The 21,483-nt window shown below is 38.5% G+C and overlaps 1 protein-coding gene across 5 annotated transcripts; it reads left to right on the top strand.

The window, feature by feature from the left end:
* Positions 1 to 438: 438 nt before the first annotated feature.
* vegfab (vascular endothelial growth factor Ab) lies at positions 439 to 19,787 on the top strand. Of its 5 annotated transcripts, XM_017710721.2 has the most exons (9): positions 439 to 865; positions 957 to 1,217; positions 3,589 to 3,631; positions 4,578 to 4,774; positions 6,479 to 6,555; positions 6,929 to 6,961; positions 8,389 to 8,460; positions 16,773 to 16,919; positions 18,517 to 19,787. In XM_017710721.2, exons 2-9 carry the CDS (start codon positions 1,050 to 1,052, stop codon positions 18,536 to 18,538), a joined length of 759 nt encoding a protein of 252 aa, XP_017566210.1. In that variant the 5' UTR covers positions 439 to 865; positions 957 to 1,049; the 3' UTR covers positions 18,539 to 19,787. The 5 variants fall into 5 exon arrangements, with proteins under 5 accessions (XP_017566210.1, XP_017566209.1, XP_017566213.1 ...); XM_017710720.2 differs by having other exon boundaries at positions 439 to 1,217; XM_017710724.2 differs by lacking the exon at positions 8,389 to 8,460 and having other exon boundaries at positions 439 to 1,217; positions 16,776 to 16,919.
* The last annotated feature ends 1,696 nt before the right edge of the window (positions 19,788 to 21,483 follow it).

The following is a 21,483-nucleotide window of genomic DNA, read 5'->3' as shown; positions in this document are numbered from 1 at the left end:
CTGTTTTACGTTGATACTTACAGTCCGAGACCAAATCTTGAGAACACTCCCTGTACGAGGGGAACTGACTTCAGAGTAATATAGTTTTATATCTTTTAATGCTGCCATTGCCTCACTGTACAAGACAAGCTCAATAACGCTGGTTAATGTTCCTCTCCTTTGAGTCTAAGTAACCTCACTTGTGATTAATGTATTCATTCAAATTAAAATTAAAATGGGAGGAGGGGCAATAGAAAACCATATAACTTTATAAACCACTTTGCAGGGTTTATCGTTGAGCCAAAGTTGAAGTTCATGACTCCGCTAACTACCACGCTGTCCGTCAAACCGGCACCACACACAAAAAAAAAGTCATTCGCCACGCCCACCGCTGCACCGTCCAATCAGAGGCCACCTTATGTACATTTCAATCTCACTCGCTGCCGGAGTGACCGACAGTTGAAACCGCTCGAGCCCGAGACCGAAGACGACGACGAGCTAAACGGCTCTCCACGGCGGCGTGTAACAAGCACGAAGAGGAAGAAAAGGAGGAAAAGAAACAGCACCCAGTTTGGGAAACCCGCCAGAAGAAGCGGAATTTCATGCTCTGTACGTTTTAAAGACACATTTGTGCCGGTGTCTGATACCCTTCTCGCTTTTAGCCGGCATTTGCTAGCTAATTTTCGACCTGCATGTTCGTGTTCAGTGAGCTGCCATAGCTCGGAGTTGCATCAGAGAGGCAGACTTTGAGTTTTTTCCCTCCTCATCCTCCCCTTTCCCCGATTGGCACGAACTTGAAGACGAGTGACACGTCAAGTATGGGATTATCACGGTGATGTGGATTGTAATTCCGTTTGAAGAAATCCTCGATTTACTTCAGAACAATGTGAGAGGATTCGCCTCCTGGGTTCTCACGTTTCTGGATATTTTGAAAACTGTGAGCAACGGCTGAGAGACCTTCTTTCTTTTTCCCTCAGGTGTCTCGCCTTCGTGTGCCTTGTTGGGACCAAAAGAAAAAAATGGGATTCTCGCCAGTTTAAGCTCTCTGATCCCGTTTGGAAGTTCTCCCCATGTCTACCCCATTTTCAGAGACCCTCTCCAATGCTTTTGAAAAAGTTCGCCTATCGTCGGATAGGATTTTAAACAGACTTTCACGCTTTGCCCTTTCAATCATGAACTTTGCTGTCCGCTTGCTGCAGCTGTTTTGTGTGACGCTTCTGTATTTTTCAGCTGTAAAGGTAAGTGTCGTGTCTCCCTCACACGGGGTGTTCGCCTACTTTGGTCACTTTACACTCTCGACCACTATTGGACGTCCTTGTCGCTCTCTTTGCGAGGTCATTGATCGTGTTTATGTCTGTACCTACCTAAACGCGTGGTTACATGAAATAAAACCCAGGCTGGTATGGCAGCCAAGGCGGTTCTTCAGCAAGCGAGGAGTTGAGGGGTTGAATGTGAATTAGCCCATTAACCTAAGCGAATGTGTGTGTGTTCGCCTGTTTGTCCGTGTGGTCGGTGATTGTAAAGGCCTCGTCACAGCCACCTTGGGGGGATATGAAAAGTGCAGGCTTGGGGGGCTTAAGAAAAGAGACTGTAGCTTGCCATGCCACTCGAGACTAAATCACCTATAGCCAACAAACCACGTAATCTATTAGTATAACCTCAGCGTAGCTGTCGTACATTTTCCATAAAAGTTGGCGACTTATTAGAGTAGCTGAATAGCTTAGCTGTGTAATTAATGAGGACCATTCGGGCATTTTTTACTTGAACCCATGAAGTCATATAAGTGTACTGTGTGTATATAGCTATTGTGTGCTTTCGCAGTGTTCACAGTTCATCACCCTGCTTGGCTTTCATACGATGCAGGCCTGTTGAATGAAAACGTGTACAGACGGTTTCCAGTAGGCATGGGAGATCATCTTTCAGGGTTGCACCCTCTAGAGAAGCCCAGCAGCCTATCCCCTAGCAAACCTACTACTTTAATACATTGTTCTCTCTAGCAAGTGCAGAAATTTGAGATACAAGCTTATTTTGGGCAGTTTGTCCACTCTCCAACAAAACGCAGCCTAAAAGAATAGCAACTTAGAAGATGACTGAAAAGGCTTGTGTTTATTCTATAGGCAACAATGCTCTATGTATGTGAGATTTACAAAATTATGTCTCATGCGCTTTTGAGAATGATTAGTAGGTCTGCAGAGTGGTACAGTAGTTAGGATAAGGGTTAATAGACATTGCAAAAATTAACCTAGTTGTACTTCATGGACTTGGATGAATTTCATGATCTATACCTACCTAGTGATTTGTTACATCATAAGCTGCCTTGAGCTGATCTTTATCTCATACATCATCAGTCTTTCAGGCTCTGTATAATTCTGTAATAGGCATACAGTAGAACAGGCTCTGTCATTTAGTCATTTTAAGAAATATAGCCTTGATTTCTGGAAACATTTCAGTAGTATACGTAGTGGGTGTGCTGTGTGACCACTAGTAATTAAAAACAGAGATTACACACCAATTACAATTTATTAACTAATAACAATAACAAGACATGGCCAGGTTTATTCTCAGTAGTCCAACAAAGACAAGGGGGTGCTATTGTTCTCACAACTGAAACCACTTGACAAAATAAGAAGCACAAAGCTAAATTTGCTAACGGGCAGTTTTAGATCTTATATCTAGCAATGTCATGTCCTTAATCATGTTAAGACCAGTTAATGACTGTGATGTGACAATATGACATGGCAAGCTTGCCTTATATGCTAGACATACATGATAGCTAGTTATTTTCCCATCTGCTTTCACATAAGAAAGCAAAAGGGAAATGGGGGTGTAGAACTTTTTCTATTCCAGATTTGTGCATCTTTCTGCATCAGAATGTGTTAAAGTGTGCCTTTCAGGTCACTAGTCCAACAAAGTATGTGCACACCTGCCCTCTGCGCCAACATTATTATGATTTATGATTCTCGCCTCATGATTGTGCCCACTCTGCACTATGGATGTAAACCAGTACTCAAACACAAATACAGATCTGTCTAGCTCAGTTATGTTCCCCAATAAAGTCACACAGTAATGGATATTTTCCTTGCTTTTGCTGCTGAGATTGATACTGTGTTTGTAGGATTTCAGCCTGCCAAAGATTAGCAAATTTATTTTTTAAAACTATGAGCAGTGCTTCTTAAAACATTTACCAGGTGTGAGTCAAAGCTGATAGGCTCCCTTTACCTTTCTGTGGCATCATTCCCAAGATTACATCATATCACAAAAAGTGAAGTGCAGTTGGGCCATGCAATGACTAATAGATATTGCATCATTCAATATGTGTACATGTATTTCTATACAGTGTGAAAAACGTCTAAGCAAAATTCGTGGGCAGGTTTGAAACTAGGGTGTTTTTTAGGGTCAAGTAGAGCATCCAGAAACACTACACAAGTAGACAAAATGCAACTGACATTAGTGTAAACCAAATACTAGGCCAGAATGTTCACATAGTTCATGAGTGTGGTTTGAAATGTTTGTAGGTCATCTCATTTGTTTTTACATTTCATGCCATTTCAAAAATGTCTTCTTAAAGATAATATTGCATTTTTGCTGAAATTGACTTTTCTTCGACAGAGTGCCTATATCCCCAAAGAGAGTGGAGGAAGTACAAATGACGGTAAGTTTATGATGGTGTGTAAGAAAAACATAAAATGAAAAGTGCTACTTTACATTTGTGATGCACCTGCCTGAATTTAGATGAGTTTGGTGCCCTCTAGTGGGCAGACATGCTACTCAAGGATTCCAGTTGACATCTATGAAGAAATCATGATGAATTAGTAGTATTGTTCTAACCTAATGACTTGTGTTGTAAGAGTGCTGTGTATATTAGCGGTCAGGTTTTGGATCTTATCCGGATATAATGACAGCTGAACCTGCATAACTGCTCAGTTGCACAATTCCCATCAGCTTCTTTTGAAAGTGTTGACTTGTTTTTTTTGTGAGACTGCCTTGACACACTAATGAAAACTCAAACACACACATCATATACAGGTCATGTACATAAAGAATCTGAAGCTTTGTTAGATGTGCTAGGAGACCAGGGAGGAGCAGTAGATCTGGTTTATAATCTCAGTAAGCCCAGTCAGTGGGGATTTGTCACGTTAACATCTTAAATTAATTTGTATTATATTGTTCAGCCAAGAGGATAAATATAGCTTCAGTATTAAAGAACACTTTAGTTTAGTAACACAAACTTTGTTTCACTGTTCAGACAGCAAACTTCAGAGCACATGGTTCATGTCTGTAGCCCCCTGGTGATCTACATACTGGATACTTGAGTCTGATGAAGTCCATTTAATATTTTACAGTGGAAAAAAAACAAGTCATAAAGAGCTGCATCTTCAACATTGTATATATAAGATTTCTGTGTAGCCTTGCATTGTTAAACTCAAAAGAGAAAAGCCTGCCACGCCTTTCTGCCACTTCTCTTAGGTGCAATCCACTTCATTTTCCCAGCAAGCTTGGTCTTGTAATAATATCAGGATATTTGTCATATTGTTTTTCTGTAACAACTTGAATAAAATAATAGTGAATATATAATATGTCTTCCGCTTCCTTTGTAGTGGTATCCTTTACTGAGGTATACAATAAGTCAATGTGTCGGCCGCGGGAGCTGCTAGTGGAGGTCCAGCAGGAGTACCCAGACGACATTGAGCACATCTTCATTCCGTCCTGTGTGGTGCTCATGCGCTGTGCCGGCTGCTGCAATGACGAGATGCTGGAGTGCATGCCTATGATTACGCACAACGTTACCATGGAGGTCAGCAATAATCTCAGTGACATGAGGAATTTTTTTTACATTTGCTTGTTTTCTTTTCCCCCTCCTCTTTCCCTCTCCTGTTTATTTGTATTATAGTATTTCCTGTTTCTAGTTTTCATGTTGATTATAATTAATCTTTTTTTGTACTTTTGCCTTATTTAAACCTTTCGCAATCATTATGTAATTGCCTGATCAGTCAATTGAGCTGACTGCAATAATTTCCACAATCATATATTTACACCTTAACAAACAAAATTGGTTGTAATTGGATGTGTCATGAAGCAAAAGAAAATGAAAAATGCATTTATGCATTTTGTCACAAACATGACTGCTGCTCTATATATGTGGTTGGTTTTAGAGATGCAACAAGAAATTCTGAGCAGAAAACTACCACTAATTAACAGCATTATTGTGGCTAAATACCAAAACTGATGCGCAAGATAAAAATACACTACGTCTAAAGGTGTGTAGACACCTTCTCATCCAGTCTTTTTTCTGAAATCAAGGGTATTAACAGAGATTATGGCCTGCCTTTGCTGGGAGGACTAGATGTTGGAACCTAATTGGCGCTATGTAAGACTCACAGTGAAAATTTTGTATAAAAATAAAGCAATGTCTTTTGCATTAACCAGTATTATATTATTGTAGAATAACAAACATGTCATAAAAGTTAAACAGTTCATGAAAAGAACACCAGCTTTATATGATTAGCAAACAGTAAAGCTGGCTGGTTAGCGGCATTAGTTTTTGAAGCAGTACTTCAGATAACATCATACTTTCATGGCTCACTTAAGAACATGACTCCAGGCTTGTGCCTTAGCACTGTGGTTGTGCTGTGACATTTTCTTTCCTTTTTCTAATATAGTTGTTTGTGGTTTGGCCATGTCTCAACATAATGGCAGCTAGCATTAGCTGATCTAGAAAATTTACACCGCCATTTTATTGCCTGTAGTTTTTTAAAGAAAAAGGTACAAAACGCTGGTAAAAGTGACACAGAAAGTTGCTTTATGTTAGCCAGATTACAGTTTGGGTTAATAGCCACTGTAAGCAATGGCTTAAATGAGGCCTATAAAATAATTCACACTACTTATACAAGTTTTGCTTTATTTTAAAAACATACATATTACAGAAATTACACCACTTTAACTCTTCCTACATTACTCACCAAGTAAGCACTTGTATTTTGTTTTGCTTGTACTCTCCTATGTCTCTTTTACCTGTCTCTGGCTATGTTTTTTTGCCATCTCATCCATTTACTCTATTTTTACTATCTCATTATTTTTCCGCTGTGTTTCGTTCACACTCCTTACTATTACTTATGTGATTCCGGTTCAGAAATAAAGTAATCCACATTCTAGCTGCATTTTCCCATCTTCATTCTAAAGTGGGACTTAGAGTTAACATCACAACTGCAAAAAACAGTTGGGTTGTTATTGGGTTGTTTTTTTTTGGTCACAAGTGGCCCACTCTTAGCACCTTTAGGGAGTTGCCTTGAGGCATGAGCAAGTGCCAGGTTCCAGGTGTCTGAGATCAGCTACATGAGAACTAAGTATCTGAGGGAATTTAATAGATTTTCAGGTGTAATAAGGTTTAGTTGTTAAGATATGCAATTCTTATGAGTGTCAAATAGTGCACCTCAGGGAACTGTGTGTGTCTGGTGTTTTATAATGCGCTTTTGTAATGCTTCGTTTTGTTTCCTTATAGATACAAAGATTAAAACCCCTACGCAACAAAGGCATCTCTTTAATGAGCTTCACAGAACACATTGAATGCCAATGCAGGTATTACTCTCTACTGTAATGACACTGTCAAAAAGGCTGACATTTTGTTCAAGTTTCAAGTCACCTTTTATAGGTTTTGCTCCTTCTCCATCTCTTTTTCTGCCAATTGCTTTATGTTAACATTTGTCACAAGATAGTTCAGAACACACAACTAGTGAAAACACAAGTTATGTCTATTGAACCATTTTGTGAGATGTCAAACACTGATATCCATTGTCAGTCATATCTGTTGCTCTGGGAGTGGCCTTTTATCTTGGCACAAATGGCCACCATTGGGCTGTTCCCTTGTAGTCAGTGTGCATTCAGGTCTGCTAAAATTCAAACAAACAAACACTGGATGAGGTAATGTCTCCTTCTTTGTGTCTTTTTTCAGGCTAAAGAAAGACATCCAGGACAAGACAGAAAAGTAAGTGCACCATTTTGGGTCACAATTGTCTTCGGTGTGCTCAGCAAGACAGTGGTCTCTTTGGTTTCTTTAGTTCCTTTTCTTTTTTTCCTGCTTCTGTTTTTATCTGTACAGTCTATAATCACATCTACCTACATATCTTCATTTGGTTTTCTTTCCTGTCTCTTCTTTTCTTATCTACATTGTTTCCTTTGTCCCTTTTGTTTTGTGTAACATGCATTGTCATTGTTTTTAGTTGATAGAGATTCTCATCCTCATCAGCACCCGTGTTCACATTTTGTCACATATCTATAAAATATGTTTGGTGTTTAAAGCTGCAATATGCAGTGCATGGCTGAATATTAAAGCTAAAGTTACAAGTATAAGACATCCATAAATATTGTGACCTCCGCTACCTCACAGGTGAATGGCAGGTGAGTTTGAAACAGTTATTGAGTGGCAGTGACTGTTGACACATTAACTTCACCTCTCTGTGTGTTAAAGCCACTGCACAGGTGAGTGACACCTGCACAGTCAGTGCCCTCTTTCCCCATACATTCCTGCGAGCACCTGCAGTGATCTTTTTATATGATCTGAAGTAAACCAGTGAGGTGATAGGGAGTTCATAGTCTCTGATGTTTTAGTGTCCTCAGATAAGAGTGTACTCTTGAATTTAGCTTCTACTCTTTATGACTTTCTTCTCTAAGTGACCTGGCATACCCTACTATTAGACTCTGTGGAGGTTAATACCTGTTTATGTCCCTTCATGACTGGCTTTTGGTGTGTTTGTAGAGTGAGTAGTAAAATGTGTTCTTGTTCATGAAGATCTGAGTGTTCTAGAAGCTGAATGCTTTCCCTTAATTTCTTGTAAACGACTTTGGACGTTGAGGAGTTTAGGATATAGACTTCACATATGACCTTTTTATTTTAGTAGTGGTAGAATAAAAAGGTATTTTCTTCTGAATTCACAGATTTAATCAGTAATATTCTTGTCTTCCCCTTGATTTGCTGATGTTACCATAGCTTACCATGAGATGAAACCCTAGAACAAGTCGAGAAAATTGTTACGGTTTATGTGATTCTTTTATTTGTCTTGCTTACCTAGTACCATGCATTTCATATTTCATAGGTATTTAGCGTTCTGACCTGCTCCTGACTTTGATTTATTTATGTTTCATATCACATCTCGTGTTTGTGGTTCATGTAATCCATAATATACTTGTCAAAAATCTCATCAGTGTCAGTATTACTATTAATAGTGTCAAGCTTCCCTACTTCTACATTCACATGTCCTTTGTTATGAATGAGAGCTAATAAGCTTAAATAATTGTTGAATTTAAGCTAAATGACCTGAGAGGGTTGTTGCGTCTACTTATTGGTTGACGTGTTGCATCATCATCTCCAATTGAGTTGTTGTTCTTCGTTGTTGTTTTTTGTTCCTTTTCCAGAAAACCCCGGAAGGGCAAAGGGAAAGGTCAAAAGCGAAAGCGAAAGAAAAACCGTGACAAAAAGCAGGACTTGTATGTCACCTCAGCCTTCTCCTCCACCCACCTGCACTTGAGTGTTATGCTCTTGGTCATCAAATTAATTTGGGAGGAGATATTTTGTCTCCTTTAATCAATCCAACTCACGATTTAATTAGCATTAATTCACCCCCAAGTACCATGTCTGACCTAAAGTAATTTTAACCTGCAACCTCCAACTCAATCTTCTTCGCTCTTGGGGCCGAATTTGCTAATTGGCAAGTGCTAGAACTGATAGCATGCAACAACCGACTAAAGTATTTTTCACCGACTAGTCATTAGTTTCTTCAGTGGTTTGTACTGAAGCATATCAGCAAAGGCCTTGGCAAATCTAGCTCTATGATTGGTAAGGAAATCAGAAATAATTTTACGGTACCCAAGTACACCTCACCCTTCTCCTATTGCATGGCTTACAGATTACTGGTACTAATCTTTGAGGGTCTTTGTTGAAATCGTGGCCGTGTCAGTGTTGAGTCTGTCCTGCGTGCGGTGTCTTGAATGTTATTTTTCTTTGTTTGTTTTTCTTTTTTCTGTTCTTTCTAAATAGATCTTTCCTACATTGCTGTCCTGTTTGAGATTCAAACAGAACTGATTTTTGTTATTTCTTGATTTTCTTTTCCTTCATTTGTTTTTCTGAGTTATGTAAATCAACAGATATTTTGGTGTGAGATGTTGTCTGTTGCCTGTGTGGTTTGGTGCTTTGATGGACACGTAAAACAGCCTGTCTTTTGTGTAATGGAAGAAAGAAGCATTGCTGTCTTAATTTGTTGTTTTTTTGGTGATTGGATACTTAAGTACATTGTCAAAAAAAAACTGACATTGGGGCATTTTGTAGTCCATTATGTACTGAAGACAGGTAGGTGTGAATATCAGGTATATTAAGTTAAACTGACAGTAATTCAGTAATGTTATGTTTCTCTTTTCTTGGTCATACTCCAGACTTTCAACTCATCACATGGCCAGCAGAGGCCTGTCAGTATTATTACATAATTACGCAACTGCAATTAATTGATCAGTTTGATTTTACCCTAGATTTCACAGTACTCTCATATTTCATCATATGTTTACGTTGTAACAAAGACAATGTGAATGGAGTACTTTTTCAGACAAATGGGTTAGCTTGAGACAAATGTAGCAGATTGCAAAGATTTTCACATTTTCAGTTTTTCACTGAATCTGCAATGCTAATGTAGCTATGAATTGTAGAGTCCCATACCTCATCAGTTAGCAAACTGCCTGCTGAAGACACCACACCTCACAAGATAAGTAATCTCACAGACTGGCTTATGTGGGTTCTGGCATGCAATGTTGTGCTGTAATTTGTAAAAATGGACAAAAGTGTGTACAGATTTTTTGTACAAGTTTGCTGCCAATACTGTTTTAGCTCTATGTCTTACTGTGGTCCACATCAAGAATAGTCTGTAGAAAATAGCCTTAACTAAGTTACCTTTAGCCTGAGAAGGTCAATATGTTATTGTTCCCTGCCTGGAATCTTACTACACTTAAATGAACCAAATTTTTTTGGTTCAGTCAGTTCATCAAGTGGGGCTTGAAATCCAATACAATTTTTGTGCACTTCATGTCACCATTTCAGCTGAAAATAAAATAGAAAAATAGGATTGTTGATGCTGACTAGGTTCTGCTCACTTGTAGCCCATTTTGCAATTTCACATTTTTCAAATCTAAGGTTCCCTGACGGAGAAGCGGCTTAGAAAATGGATGGAGGTTCATTTTAATCATTACTCTATTCTAATCAAATTTGTAGATGGCAAAGTGCTAAACGTTTTTATAGTCTTGGCCTGTGTACGCATCAGCAGGTGACAGAGACACAAATGACCAGCCCTTTTCTGTGCGAGTACACAATTTATAGCTGCGATTAAGCGGCAGGATGATTAACAACAAATCACCCTAAGATTTCATCTATTTTTTACTGCAACTACAACCCCAACTCCAATGAAGTTGGGACGCTGTGTAAAACATAAATAAAAACAGAATACGATGATTTGCAAATCCTTTTCAACCTATATTCAATTGAACACATTACAAAGACAAGATATTTAATGTTCAAATGGATAAACTTTATTGCATTTTGCAAATATTCACTCATTTTGAATTTGATGCCTGCAACATGTTCCAAAGAAGTTGGGGCAGGGGCATGTTTACCACTGTGGTACATCACCTTTCCTTTTAATAACACTTAATAAGCGTTTGGGAACTGAGGACACTAATTGTTGAAGCTTTGAAGGTGGAATTCTTTTCCATTCTTGCTTGATGTACAACTTCAGTTGCTCAACAGTCCGGGGTCTCCATTGTCGTATTTTGTGCTTCATAATGTGCTTCACATGTTCAATGGGAGACGGTCTGGACTGCAGGCAGGCCAGTCTAGTACCCGCACTCTTTTCCTATGAAGCCACGCTGTTGTAACACGCGCAGAATGTGACTTGGCATTGTCTTGCTGAAATAAGCAGGACATCCCTGAAAAAGACGTTGCTTGGATGGCAGCATATGTTGCTCCAAAACCTGTAAGTACCTTTCAGCATTAATGGTGCCTTCACAGATGTGCAAGTTACCCATGCCATGGGCACTAACACACCCCCACACCATCAGAGATGCTGGCTTTTGAACTTTGCGCTGATAACAATCTGGACAGTCCTTTTCCTCTTTGGCCCGGAGGACACGACGTCCACGATTTCCAAAACCAATTTGAAATGTGGACTCGTCAGACCACAGGACACTTTTCCACTTTGCGTCAGTCCATCTCAGATGAGCTCGGGCCAGAGAAGCCGGCGGTGTTTCTGGGTGTTGTTGATATTTGGCTTTCGCTTTGCATGGCAGAGTTTTAACTTGCACTTGTAGATGGAGCGACGAACTGTGTTCACTGACAGTGGCTTTCAGAAGTGTTCCTGAGCCCATGTGGTAATATCCATTACAGAATGATGTCGGTTTTTAATGCAGTGCTGCCTGAGGGATCAAAGGTCACGGGCATTCAATGTTGGTTTTCTGCCTTGCCGCTTACTTGCAGAGATTTCTTCAGATTCTCTGAATCTTTTGATGATATTATGGACTGTAGATGATGAAATCCCTAAATTCCTTGCAATTGCACGTTGAGAAACATTGTTCTCAACAATGTTGTTCACAAAGTGCTGAACCTCGCCCCGTCCTTGCTTGTAAACAACTGAGCCTTTCAGGGATGCTGCCTTTATACCCAATCATGAAACTCACCTGTTTCCAGTTAACCTGCTCACTTGTGGAATGTTCCAAACAGGTGTTTTTTGAGCATTCCTCAACTTTCCCAATCTTTTGTTGCCCCTGTCCCAACTTCTTTGGAACGTGTTGCAGGCATCAAATTCAAAATGAGTGAATATTTGCAAACAACAATAAAGTTTATCCGTTTGAATATCTTGTCTTTGCAGTGTATTCAGTTGAACTTAGGTTGAAAAGGATTTGCAAATCATCATAATCTGTTTTTATTTATGTTTTACACAACGTCCCAACTTCATTGGAATTGGGGTTGCATGATGCAGTAAGGAAATATTCAAAACAACTGGCTCCAACAATTGTAGAGACAGGGCTCCAAGGCCTCCAAGGTCTCCAGCTTCTACTCTCTGAACTTTGTGAAGCATTTTTTTTCTATTCTCAGCACTGCAATATTAAAAATGGAAGAGGGACTCATAACCACTGCTATACTCAATGGTGGTTTCAGATGGGAATAGAAGTGGCTAGAAGTGGAAACAAATTGACTTGTCAATGTTTAATAAACATTTAATAAACAAAAATATCATTTAAACTGCCACATCTAACTTATCTATTTATTTAATTTTATTTGGTTTAAATGTAGTCAAATAAAAATTGCAATAAGTATAGTATAAATATATAGTATTATTTCTTACTGGAAGGTGAATCATGTACATGCCCATATGAGTCAACATGAGCTGTATTAAACATGAGACAAACTTGACGATGTCATTGACATGTCAACTGTTAGTGTAAAATCACATCCTGCTCCAGGCTATGGGACAATGAAGTGATCAAATTGACACATTATCATCTTAAACTGCTTGGTCCAGCTAAGGTAGCGAAAGCACTAGGAAAAGCAGACCCTAATTTAATTGTAATTCTTTGACAGTAAAGCAGAGTAGGCTAGCATATTGTACTCCTAATTTAGCTAGCAATCTGGCTATTAAAATCATAGAACATCAGCCATATAACTATATATATATATATATATATATATATATATATATAGAGAGAGAGAGAGAGAGAGAGAGAGAGAGAGACATATTCTATGAATTAAAATTATCCCATTTTATTATTCATTTATATAATATTCTGATAAAGGGACACTACCTGATTTTTCATGCCTATGTTTCAGTTACTGGCTAGGTATTTTTAAAGGGACACGTACTAACTATTGCTTGCCACTAACCTTTACTTGCTTCACAGCTCCTTTTTCTTCCCCTTTACAAAAATAAGTAGTGGATATTAGTTATTACTGACTGGTTCAGATTTCACTGCCTCCTGGAAATCTTATCAGATGTTTGACTAGGTTGTGGCCAGGGTCTTCAAACAAATCTTGGTGATGTCAGTATAAGCTACAGGTTCTTTTTGTGCCAAAAGATCAACTTTAAAATTCACAATCTTAATATGCATATGCAAATATTATTGTACCATAAGATCTGGGGCTAGATTAGCCCAAACCCCAAGTCTTTGCATTAGAGAAATGCCAAAAGATGCCTTCAGCTCACAGTGACTGTGTGGGTTAAACTTTTGAATATTCTGGGGAATCTAAATGTATCCCTAATAGTACTGGCAGTCATTCTATGAGACTAATTTGGTCTGATGATTGCTCTGGATGGTTCCATAATACGCCATTTTACAAGACAAGGTTCAGTCAATAGTGCAAGCACTCTTCCCTATTCTATAGTTTGGCTCTTGGCATCTTGGAGTCTCAAGTTGCATCACATTTTTCGTGTTAAGTGAGGGTGCCAATTATTCTCATGCCGTATTGAGAGACCACCCTATATTTTTATATTCAGCATCAGGGGAAAAAACCCAGAAAACCTATGTTTAACAAAAAATTACACTGAAGCCTCTACAACTATATATAATTACAAAATTTGTGTCCACACTTTGCCTTTATTACAGCTTCCATTCTTTTTGTGAGACTTGCTTTCAGTTTTTTTTCTGTCTGAGAGATATTTTTTTGTGCTTCTTGTGAAAAATTACAAAAATCAGTCTCAGAAGTTGGTTGCATTTTCAGCTTGTCATGACCCAAGTAACAGCAGTAGCAATAGAAAGATTAACAGAATCAATTGGGCTTTGATAGATGGCAATGCGTGTCATCATGGCAAATCTTAGCATGTGTGACTTTATTGAGATCTCTGCTAGTGAACTCAAGTGCAGACGTGTGTCAGGGGTTTTTTTTTCTATCTGAAGAAATATATGAGCAGCAGGAGTCCCCATTATCCTTCCATCTGATGTTGGTTAAGAGATGATATCAAAGATGAAAGCTTTTAGTACTGTTTGTCTGAAATGTGGTGACACATTTGGTCTACAAAGTCTTAAACTTATTAGTGGTCTTATTTTCTCTGTCTTGTTTTTTAATTAAATTTTCCAATTGTGGAAAATTTTTACTTGTTTTCCTCTGACTTTGTACTTCCTCATGCATGTGGATTGCTTTATATATAATCTCCTTTGCCCTTTTTAGATGTACATGAGAATTTGCAATGCCACTAAGGAGAGAGTTTGGACAGTTCCTTTTGTGAATGTGCTTTTAGTGTCTCTTTGAGTGGGAACTTGATGTTGGAAGGAGACAACTGTAACCTTTTGGCTTTACAACAGGAAGAATGGAACAGGTGGCAGTGAAAAGTAAACAGTAGATTAAATACTGATAGATTTAGTATTATACCTTGTTGGATAACTTTTCGTGTGGGTTGTGGGTAACTTTGTTAAATATATATTTCCTGCTTTTTTTCCGACACTGAAATGTGTGTAATTTGTGTCATTTTGACTGGAAATTTAACAACCAAAAGGGTGGTCTCTTGACTTTTGCCCACTGATGAATACCTTGGATAACTGTAGACAGTGCTGGGCAATATATTGTATATATAATTTTACAGTAATGCAAACAGTAATATTCCTTTTTGGTAATAATTTTTTTAACAATATCATTTCAGTTTTGTGCACTTCCATACTATCCAGGACTCGACAGTTAAACTGCATGGTGTATTTCTTGCTGGGTGCTTCTGATTGCTTTGTTAAGAAATATGTACATATAAGCTAAATAAAGAGTAGGTTGATTTTCTGTAAATCAGGTTTCTGTCTAACATTTCCATTACTCTGTAACAGTTTCCTTACTCTAAGGTTCCCTTTGGTGTAACTTTAATATATTAACAACTTTAGCCTAGAGTAGCAGCACTAAATAAGCATGGGATAATTAACATTCTTAAAGTAAACTTAAATATCACCTGGAGTTGTTACATCCTAATAAGTTTGGAAAATGCTATTGAACTTTATTTGTACTGCCAGCAATACCTTCAACTATTTCAGTCTGCATCACGTCCATTTCTTGAAGCCTCGCTCAATAATTCAAGTTTAAATGGGAAGCATTACATGGTCCAGATACACTATATTACCAGAAGTATTCGCTCGTTTGCCTTCACACGCATATGAACTTGAGTGACATCCCATTCCTAATCCATAGGGTTCAATATGATTTCGGCCCACCCTTTGCAGCTGTAATAGCTTCAGCTCTTCTTAGAAGGCTTTCCACAAGGTTTAGAAGTGTGTTTATTGGAATTTTTGACCATTCTTCTGACAATTGACACCAATTTTTGACCATCTAATTTGGGTTGAAGTCAGGACTCGAACAGGCCAGTCAAGTTTTTCCACCCCAAACTCACTCATCCATTTCTTTATGGACCTTGCTTTGTGCACTGGTGTTCACTGTTCACTGATGTTGGAACAGGAAGGGGCCGTCCCCAAACTGTTCCATGAAGTTGGGAGCATGAAATTGTCCAAAATATCTTGGTCTGCTGAAGCATTAATAGTTCCTTTAACTGGAACTAAGAGGCCGAGCCCAGCTCCTGAAAAACAACCCCACACCATTATCCGCCCTCCACCAAACTTTACACTTACAGTACACAATACAGTCAGCCAAGTACCGTTCTCCTGGCAACCACCAAACTGTGATTCGTCACTCCAGAGAACACGTCTCCACTGCTCTAGAGTCCAGCGTATTACCACTGCATTCAACGCTTTGCATTGTGCTTGGTGATGCTCGGCCATGGAAACCCATTCCATGAAGCTCTCTACGTTGTTCTTGAGCTAATCTGAAGGCCACTTGAAGTTTAGAGGGCTGTAGCAATTGACTGCAGAAAGTTCTGTGCACTATGTGCCTCAGCATCCACTGACCCCGCTCCATCATTTCATGAGTTGCTGTCATTCCCAATCACCTCCACGTTGTTATAATACCACTGACAGTTGACTTCAGAATATTTAGTAGCGAGGAAATTTCATGACTGGAGTTGTTGCACAGGTGACATCCTATCACGGTACCACGCTGGAACTCACTGAGCTCCTGAGAGCAACTCATTCTTTCACAAACGTTTGTAGAAGCAATCTGCATGGCTAGGTGCTTGGTTTTATACACCTGTGGCCATGGAAGTGCTTGGAACACCTGAATTCAGTGATTTCAGTGGGTGAGTAAATACCTTTGACAATATAGTGTATGTTGAGTAATGAGGTTTTCTCCAAAAGGCATCAGTTTTGGCAAGGAAGAATGTGGGCCATGCAATTCCAAAACCTCTCATTTCCATCTAAATACAGTTTTATTTTTTTATGTATAATCTGTAATTGTCCCTCTAAACCATGAATATCTGTAACACAAAATAAAGAGTAGCTTTGTATCTTATAAACACTTAGCACTGTGATTTATTCTGAGTCATCTTTTTATTGATTTGTGATTTGATTTTGTTTTTTTTTTGTGTTGAGTTGCTTGATACAGAGAGATGCAGAATGTCCATTGGGTGTGTGTGCGTGCGTGCATCTGGTTTCATCTGGTTACTGTAGTTGCACATCTCTCACCTCAGCAGGGCTTGCAGGCGCATACCACACTTAGTCTAACATCTCCATGGCTACATACCTTGGGTCCAAATAATCCACCGTTTGCTGATTGTTGCTGCCAAAAACTCACTTGTGCATCACGCTGTGGCATAGTTGATTAATTGATATGGTGAAAACCTTAAACTGTTTGATCAAATCAACTGCTCCCCTTCTCTTTTCTCTGCTCTCTCTTTTTCTGGTTGTAGTAGTCACTGTCAGCCATGCTGCAGTACCTGTTCTGAGAGGAGAAAAAGGTTGTTTGTTCAGAACCCAGAGACGTGCCAGTGTTCCTGCAAACACTCAGAGGCAGACTGTAAACTAAGGCAACTCGAGCTCAATGAAAGGACATGCAGGTAAGTGTGTGTTAGGCCTGCAGAAATATGTCATTTGTTAATCATTATCATCATATTGGACTTTGCAATACAGAATCACAGAAGCCAATATGCAAATTCCTAATTAATTTCTCTGACAAATTAGATTCTTTTTATTGTGCTGGGAGTATTCTGACCAAATCTCAGATATTCCAAGGACATTCAGGACATTTATGCATTGAAATACGTGTGGTGAGGCTCAGCTAATCACTGTACAGAAAGTAAAATATAAAAAACAAACTGAAATATATTACATATACACAAAATATAGAGACAATATACATTTTAAAGTGACTTAGTGTTAAAGTTGATTGTTAAAAAAGTTATTGACCATACCAGCTTCATAAGGAACACCTTACAACTTGCTTATAAAATGTAAAAATGATCTTAAGACTTATGTACATGGCAAAGTTAGTGCCTGATGGACTGAATATTCCCGAAACTGCTTATGTCCTGGGACTTTCATGCACAACAGTCTCTAGAATTTGCATAAAATTGTGTGAAAGTTTAAAAAAAAAAAAAAAAACACTCTCCATCCAACATCCATGTTGATGAGAGTGGTCAGAGGAGAATGGCCAGACTTGCTTGAGCTGACAGGAATGGTTGTTTGAGCTACAGTAACTCAAAAAGCCACTATTTATAATACTGGTGATTGGAAAAGAATCTCTGAACATACAACATGTCAAGCCTTCAGGTGGATAAACTGTGATAGCAGAAGACCACATCAGATTCCACTCTTGTCAGCCAAGAACAGGAATCTGATATTACAGTGGGCACAGGCTGACTAAAATTGGATCGTTGAAGACTGGAAAAGTTGCCTGGTCTGATAAATCTTTAAAGAGTCAGAATTTGGCTTAACAGCATAGATCCATGCACCCAACCTGCCTTGTGTCAACATTTAAAGCTGGTGTTGGTTATGTAATGGTCTGGGGTTTTTTTTTCTTGTCACACATTGGGCCCCTAACACTAATCGAGCTTCAGGTCGCTGTATCTGAATATTGTTGTTGACAGTGTACATCCTTTATTGCTACAATCCTGCATGATAATGTGCAAAGCACTAGTCATCTCATACAAGACAATGAGCCCAGGAACTTCAGTGGTTTTCCAAGTCACCAGATCTGAATTCGATAGAGCACCTGTAGGAGTGTTTAGGAACCTTAAGGAATGAATGTGCAGTTGACAAATTTGCAGCAGTCAAGAATGTTTGCAGCTCCTTCTTGAATCCATGCCACAAAAAAGAGGTTGGTCTGAAAGAAAAGGGGGGAGGCAATATTAGAATTATGTTCCTAATTATGTGGCTGGTGAATGTATATTACCCTGGTGAGTATTAAAGGAATACATCTGTTACAGTAACAGTCAAGCAGAACGTTGGGGTACTGCCTTTACTTCAACTATACATGCCTTTCCATTACTCTAGTGATAAATAGCTGTATTTGGAAAGGAAATTCTGGGGATTTTGAATCAAAATTCTGACTTGCCACATAACTTTATTCAATATCATTCAGCTCTTGTGAGTAAGTGGATTGTTGGTGTATGTTTGTGTTGTATCATCACATCTTATCCACTCTTTTTTTCCTAGATGTGACAAGCCAAGAAGATGATTTGGAGATCAGCCTACATTATACAAACATAAATATGGATTCTGGGATGAAGGAATGCTAATAATGTGTAGCACAGCACTTTGAACCTTAAACTTTGACCTGTCAACTCTGGACTCTGGAAGCATTCCCCCTGAACTAACTGAGGAAAGTGTGCACGAGAAAGTAAATGAAATCTGCCCCCTGTATATTTCTACAAATATGTATATTTAGCAAATATATAAGAACTGAAAAGTACAATAAGAGTAGAATGAATTGCTGCTAAAGAGACTGAACATAAGGGTTCGACGTGTCAAGTGACGTCTCATTACATTTGGCTAATGTGTGGCTTTTGACAAAAATCAAAATCACTCATTGGGCTTCATCACATCACTGGATTGGGGGAGGCGGGGCAATATATGCATAAACAAAACAGACGTTTAAAAAACAGTCACAGGAAAAATGTCATGTCACTCAACAGCACATCAAAAAGCAGTGGAGTTTGTGATGATCAGCTATTTAGACGATGCAGTTTTCAACAACTTGTTCTGCAGGTTTGCAGTGTCAGGGGCAATGTATCTTTTTGATGGAGACTATGTGAAATCTTCAGGTTCCAGAATTTTCCTAAGCATTTGCACCAAGCCATTTTCTGCATGGAAAGATCATCATGTGTGCATCTGCTTTCATAAAGGGATATTCGTTATTCAGTATGGAAACCACTTTGCCCAAATTCTGTGACTTGACTTCATTCTTTATTGAAAGACATGACTACTTGAGATTATAATGACCGGTTTCTGTAAACTTTTGTGATTGTTTTTTTCTCGTACAGCCTGCAGTGAAACACAATGTGGACAATTTTAAAACAAGAGGTCATTTCAATGTTCATTGCTAATATCCTTTCTCTTGACACCCCAGAGTCCATAATTTAAGATCTTTAGTATATTTTAGTATTCTTGCTCTCTGTATTTAATTGGATCTATTTATGTGCAGTGTTATGTTATTACTTTTTTCCTCAGTATTTGGTGGTCAGAAAAATGCTTCTTCATTTTTACTGTACATGAGGAAATAACATTCCCATGACTCATCATGTCTATTTCTCAATTAGCCTCAAAAAGTTTTTCACTGCATGTGTATGCTTTGTGTGATTTGTGTTGTGATTGTGTGTGTGAAGAAGTGTGTATGTGGTTTGACTGAATGAGACCTGTGTGTGGGCCTTAAACGCTCCATACCTTCAACAATAAAACATGGCCAAAAGAAATCATATGCCACCAAACCCCTACTACCTTTATATTTTTTGTTGTATCATGGAACAGACTGCCTGTTTTTAGTTTAATTGGTTTATTTATTTACTCCCTGTAAATATGTTCATTATTATCATCTGTCATGTAGCAAAATATATTTATTTTCAAATTATATTGACTTTTTCTATAAAAAATTACATGAAAACACTCCTTTTGATCATTTTGCTTTTTGGCACAATTATAAGCACACAAAGGGTACTTATTTACATAAATAATTTTCAACTATAGGTTGAAACACTGGAAATAGTAGGCACAAGAGACTAAGTATGTCAGCAGAACTGCCGTCAGTCATTAACTGTCATCAAGACTAGTTCAAAGAAACTTTTCTTTTCTTCAGGTAGAGGCTAAGTCTAAGATTATAATTCAGTATTCCAATCATTTGTGATTTCTTATCATCAAGTAGGAAAATTCCGCAACTTCAGTGATAGTGATTTGTAGACTATGGAAGTATGTGTCACCTTGGGGAGAAAATGGGGAAGCCATACCATCTGAGACTTGTGCCAAAAAACAAGGGTACTAGAGTTGTCCATTTAGCATCCATGGCTGTTTCACTGTTGTACATCACATTTGTCAGTTTTCTTATCCCAAACTCATCAAACCACTATTCTACTATTAACTTCTTGTCGCTGTCTATGTGGAATGCTAGCTTATTTCCTTTAAACTGTTGCTGGAAAAATACTATGTTAAAATGTAAATTATAAATGTTAGTATCAGACACCAGCATACGTTTTTGGTATATACTTGTGGAATTTCATAATATTTGTTCCAAAATTATTGTGCTAAACTACTATTATGCTGCTTCTATGTGTGTGCATATTATCATTTAAGTTTCCTTAATAGATCATTTTCATCAGATGAACTGGACTGAGGGCACTTGATGCAAGTAACACCATGTAAAGCAGAAGTGATTAAGAAAACATGAAGCACTATATGTCCAAAAGTTTGTAGATATCTGCCCATCCATCTTTTTTTATTTAAAGATTATAATAAAGAATTTATGTGTTTATTTGGAGGATTTGATTGCATTCAGCCAGAAGAGCATTAGTGAGGTCAGGTATTTACAGTACCTGAAGTACTCGCTCATCTGCCTTCGCATACATATGAACTTGAGTGACATCTCACTCCTAATCCATAGGGTTTAATATGATAATGACACACCCTTTGTAGCTATAACAGCTTAAACTCTTCTGGAAAGGCTTTCCACAAGAGTTAGGAGTGTGTTTACGGGAATTTCTGACCATTCTTCCAGAAGCACATTTGTAAGGTCAGACACTGATGTTGGATGAGAAGGCCTGGCTCACAGTCTCTGCGCTGCAAGCTATGTGCAGGCCAGTCAAGTTCTTCCACACCAAACTTTGGGGATGGCCCAAAAAACACTCATCCATGTCTTTATGGACCTGCTTTGTGCACTGGTGCGTAGTCATGTTGGAACAGAAAGGGGCCATCATCAAACTGTTCCCACAAAGTTGGGAACATGAAATTGCTCAAAATCTCTTGCTGAAGCATTAAGAGTTCCTTTCACTGGAACTAAGGGTTTGAACCCAACTCCTCAAAAACAACCCCACACCATAATCCCCCCTCCACCAAACTTTCACTTGGCACAATGCAGTCAGGCAAGCGCCCACCAAACCCAGAGTCATCCATCACATTGCCAGATGGAGTAGCGTG

This window comes from Pygocentrus nattereri, chromosome 1 (genome assembly GCF_015220715.1).
Source record: "Pygocentrus nattereri isolate fPygNat1 chromosome 1, fPygNat1.pri, whole genome shotgun sequence".
NCBI classification, from domain to species: domain Eukaryota; kingdom Metazoa; phylum Chordata; class Actinopteri; order Characiformes; family Serrasalmidae; genus Pygocentrus; species Pygocentrus nattereri.
The sequence above is the reverse complement of the archived record's forward strand: the minus strand, read 5'-3'. Positions and strand labels throughout refer to the sequence as shown.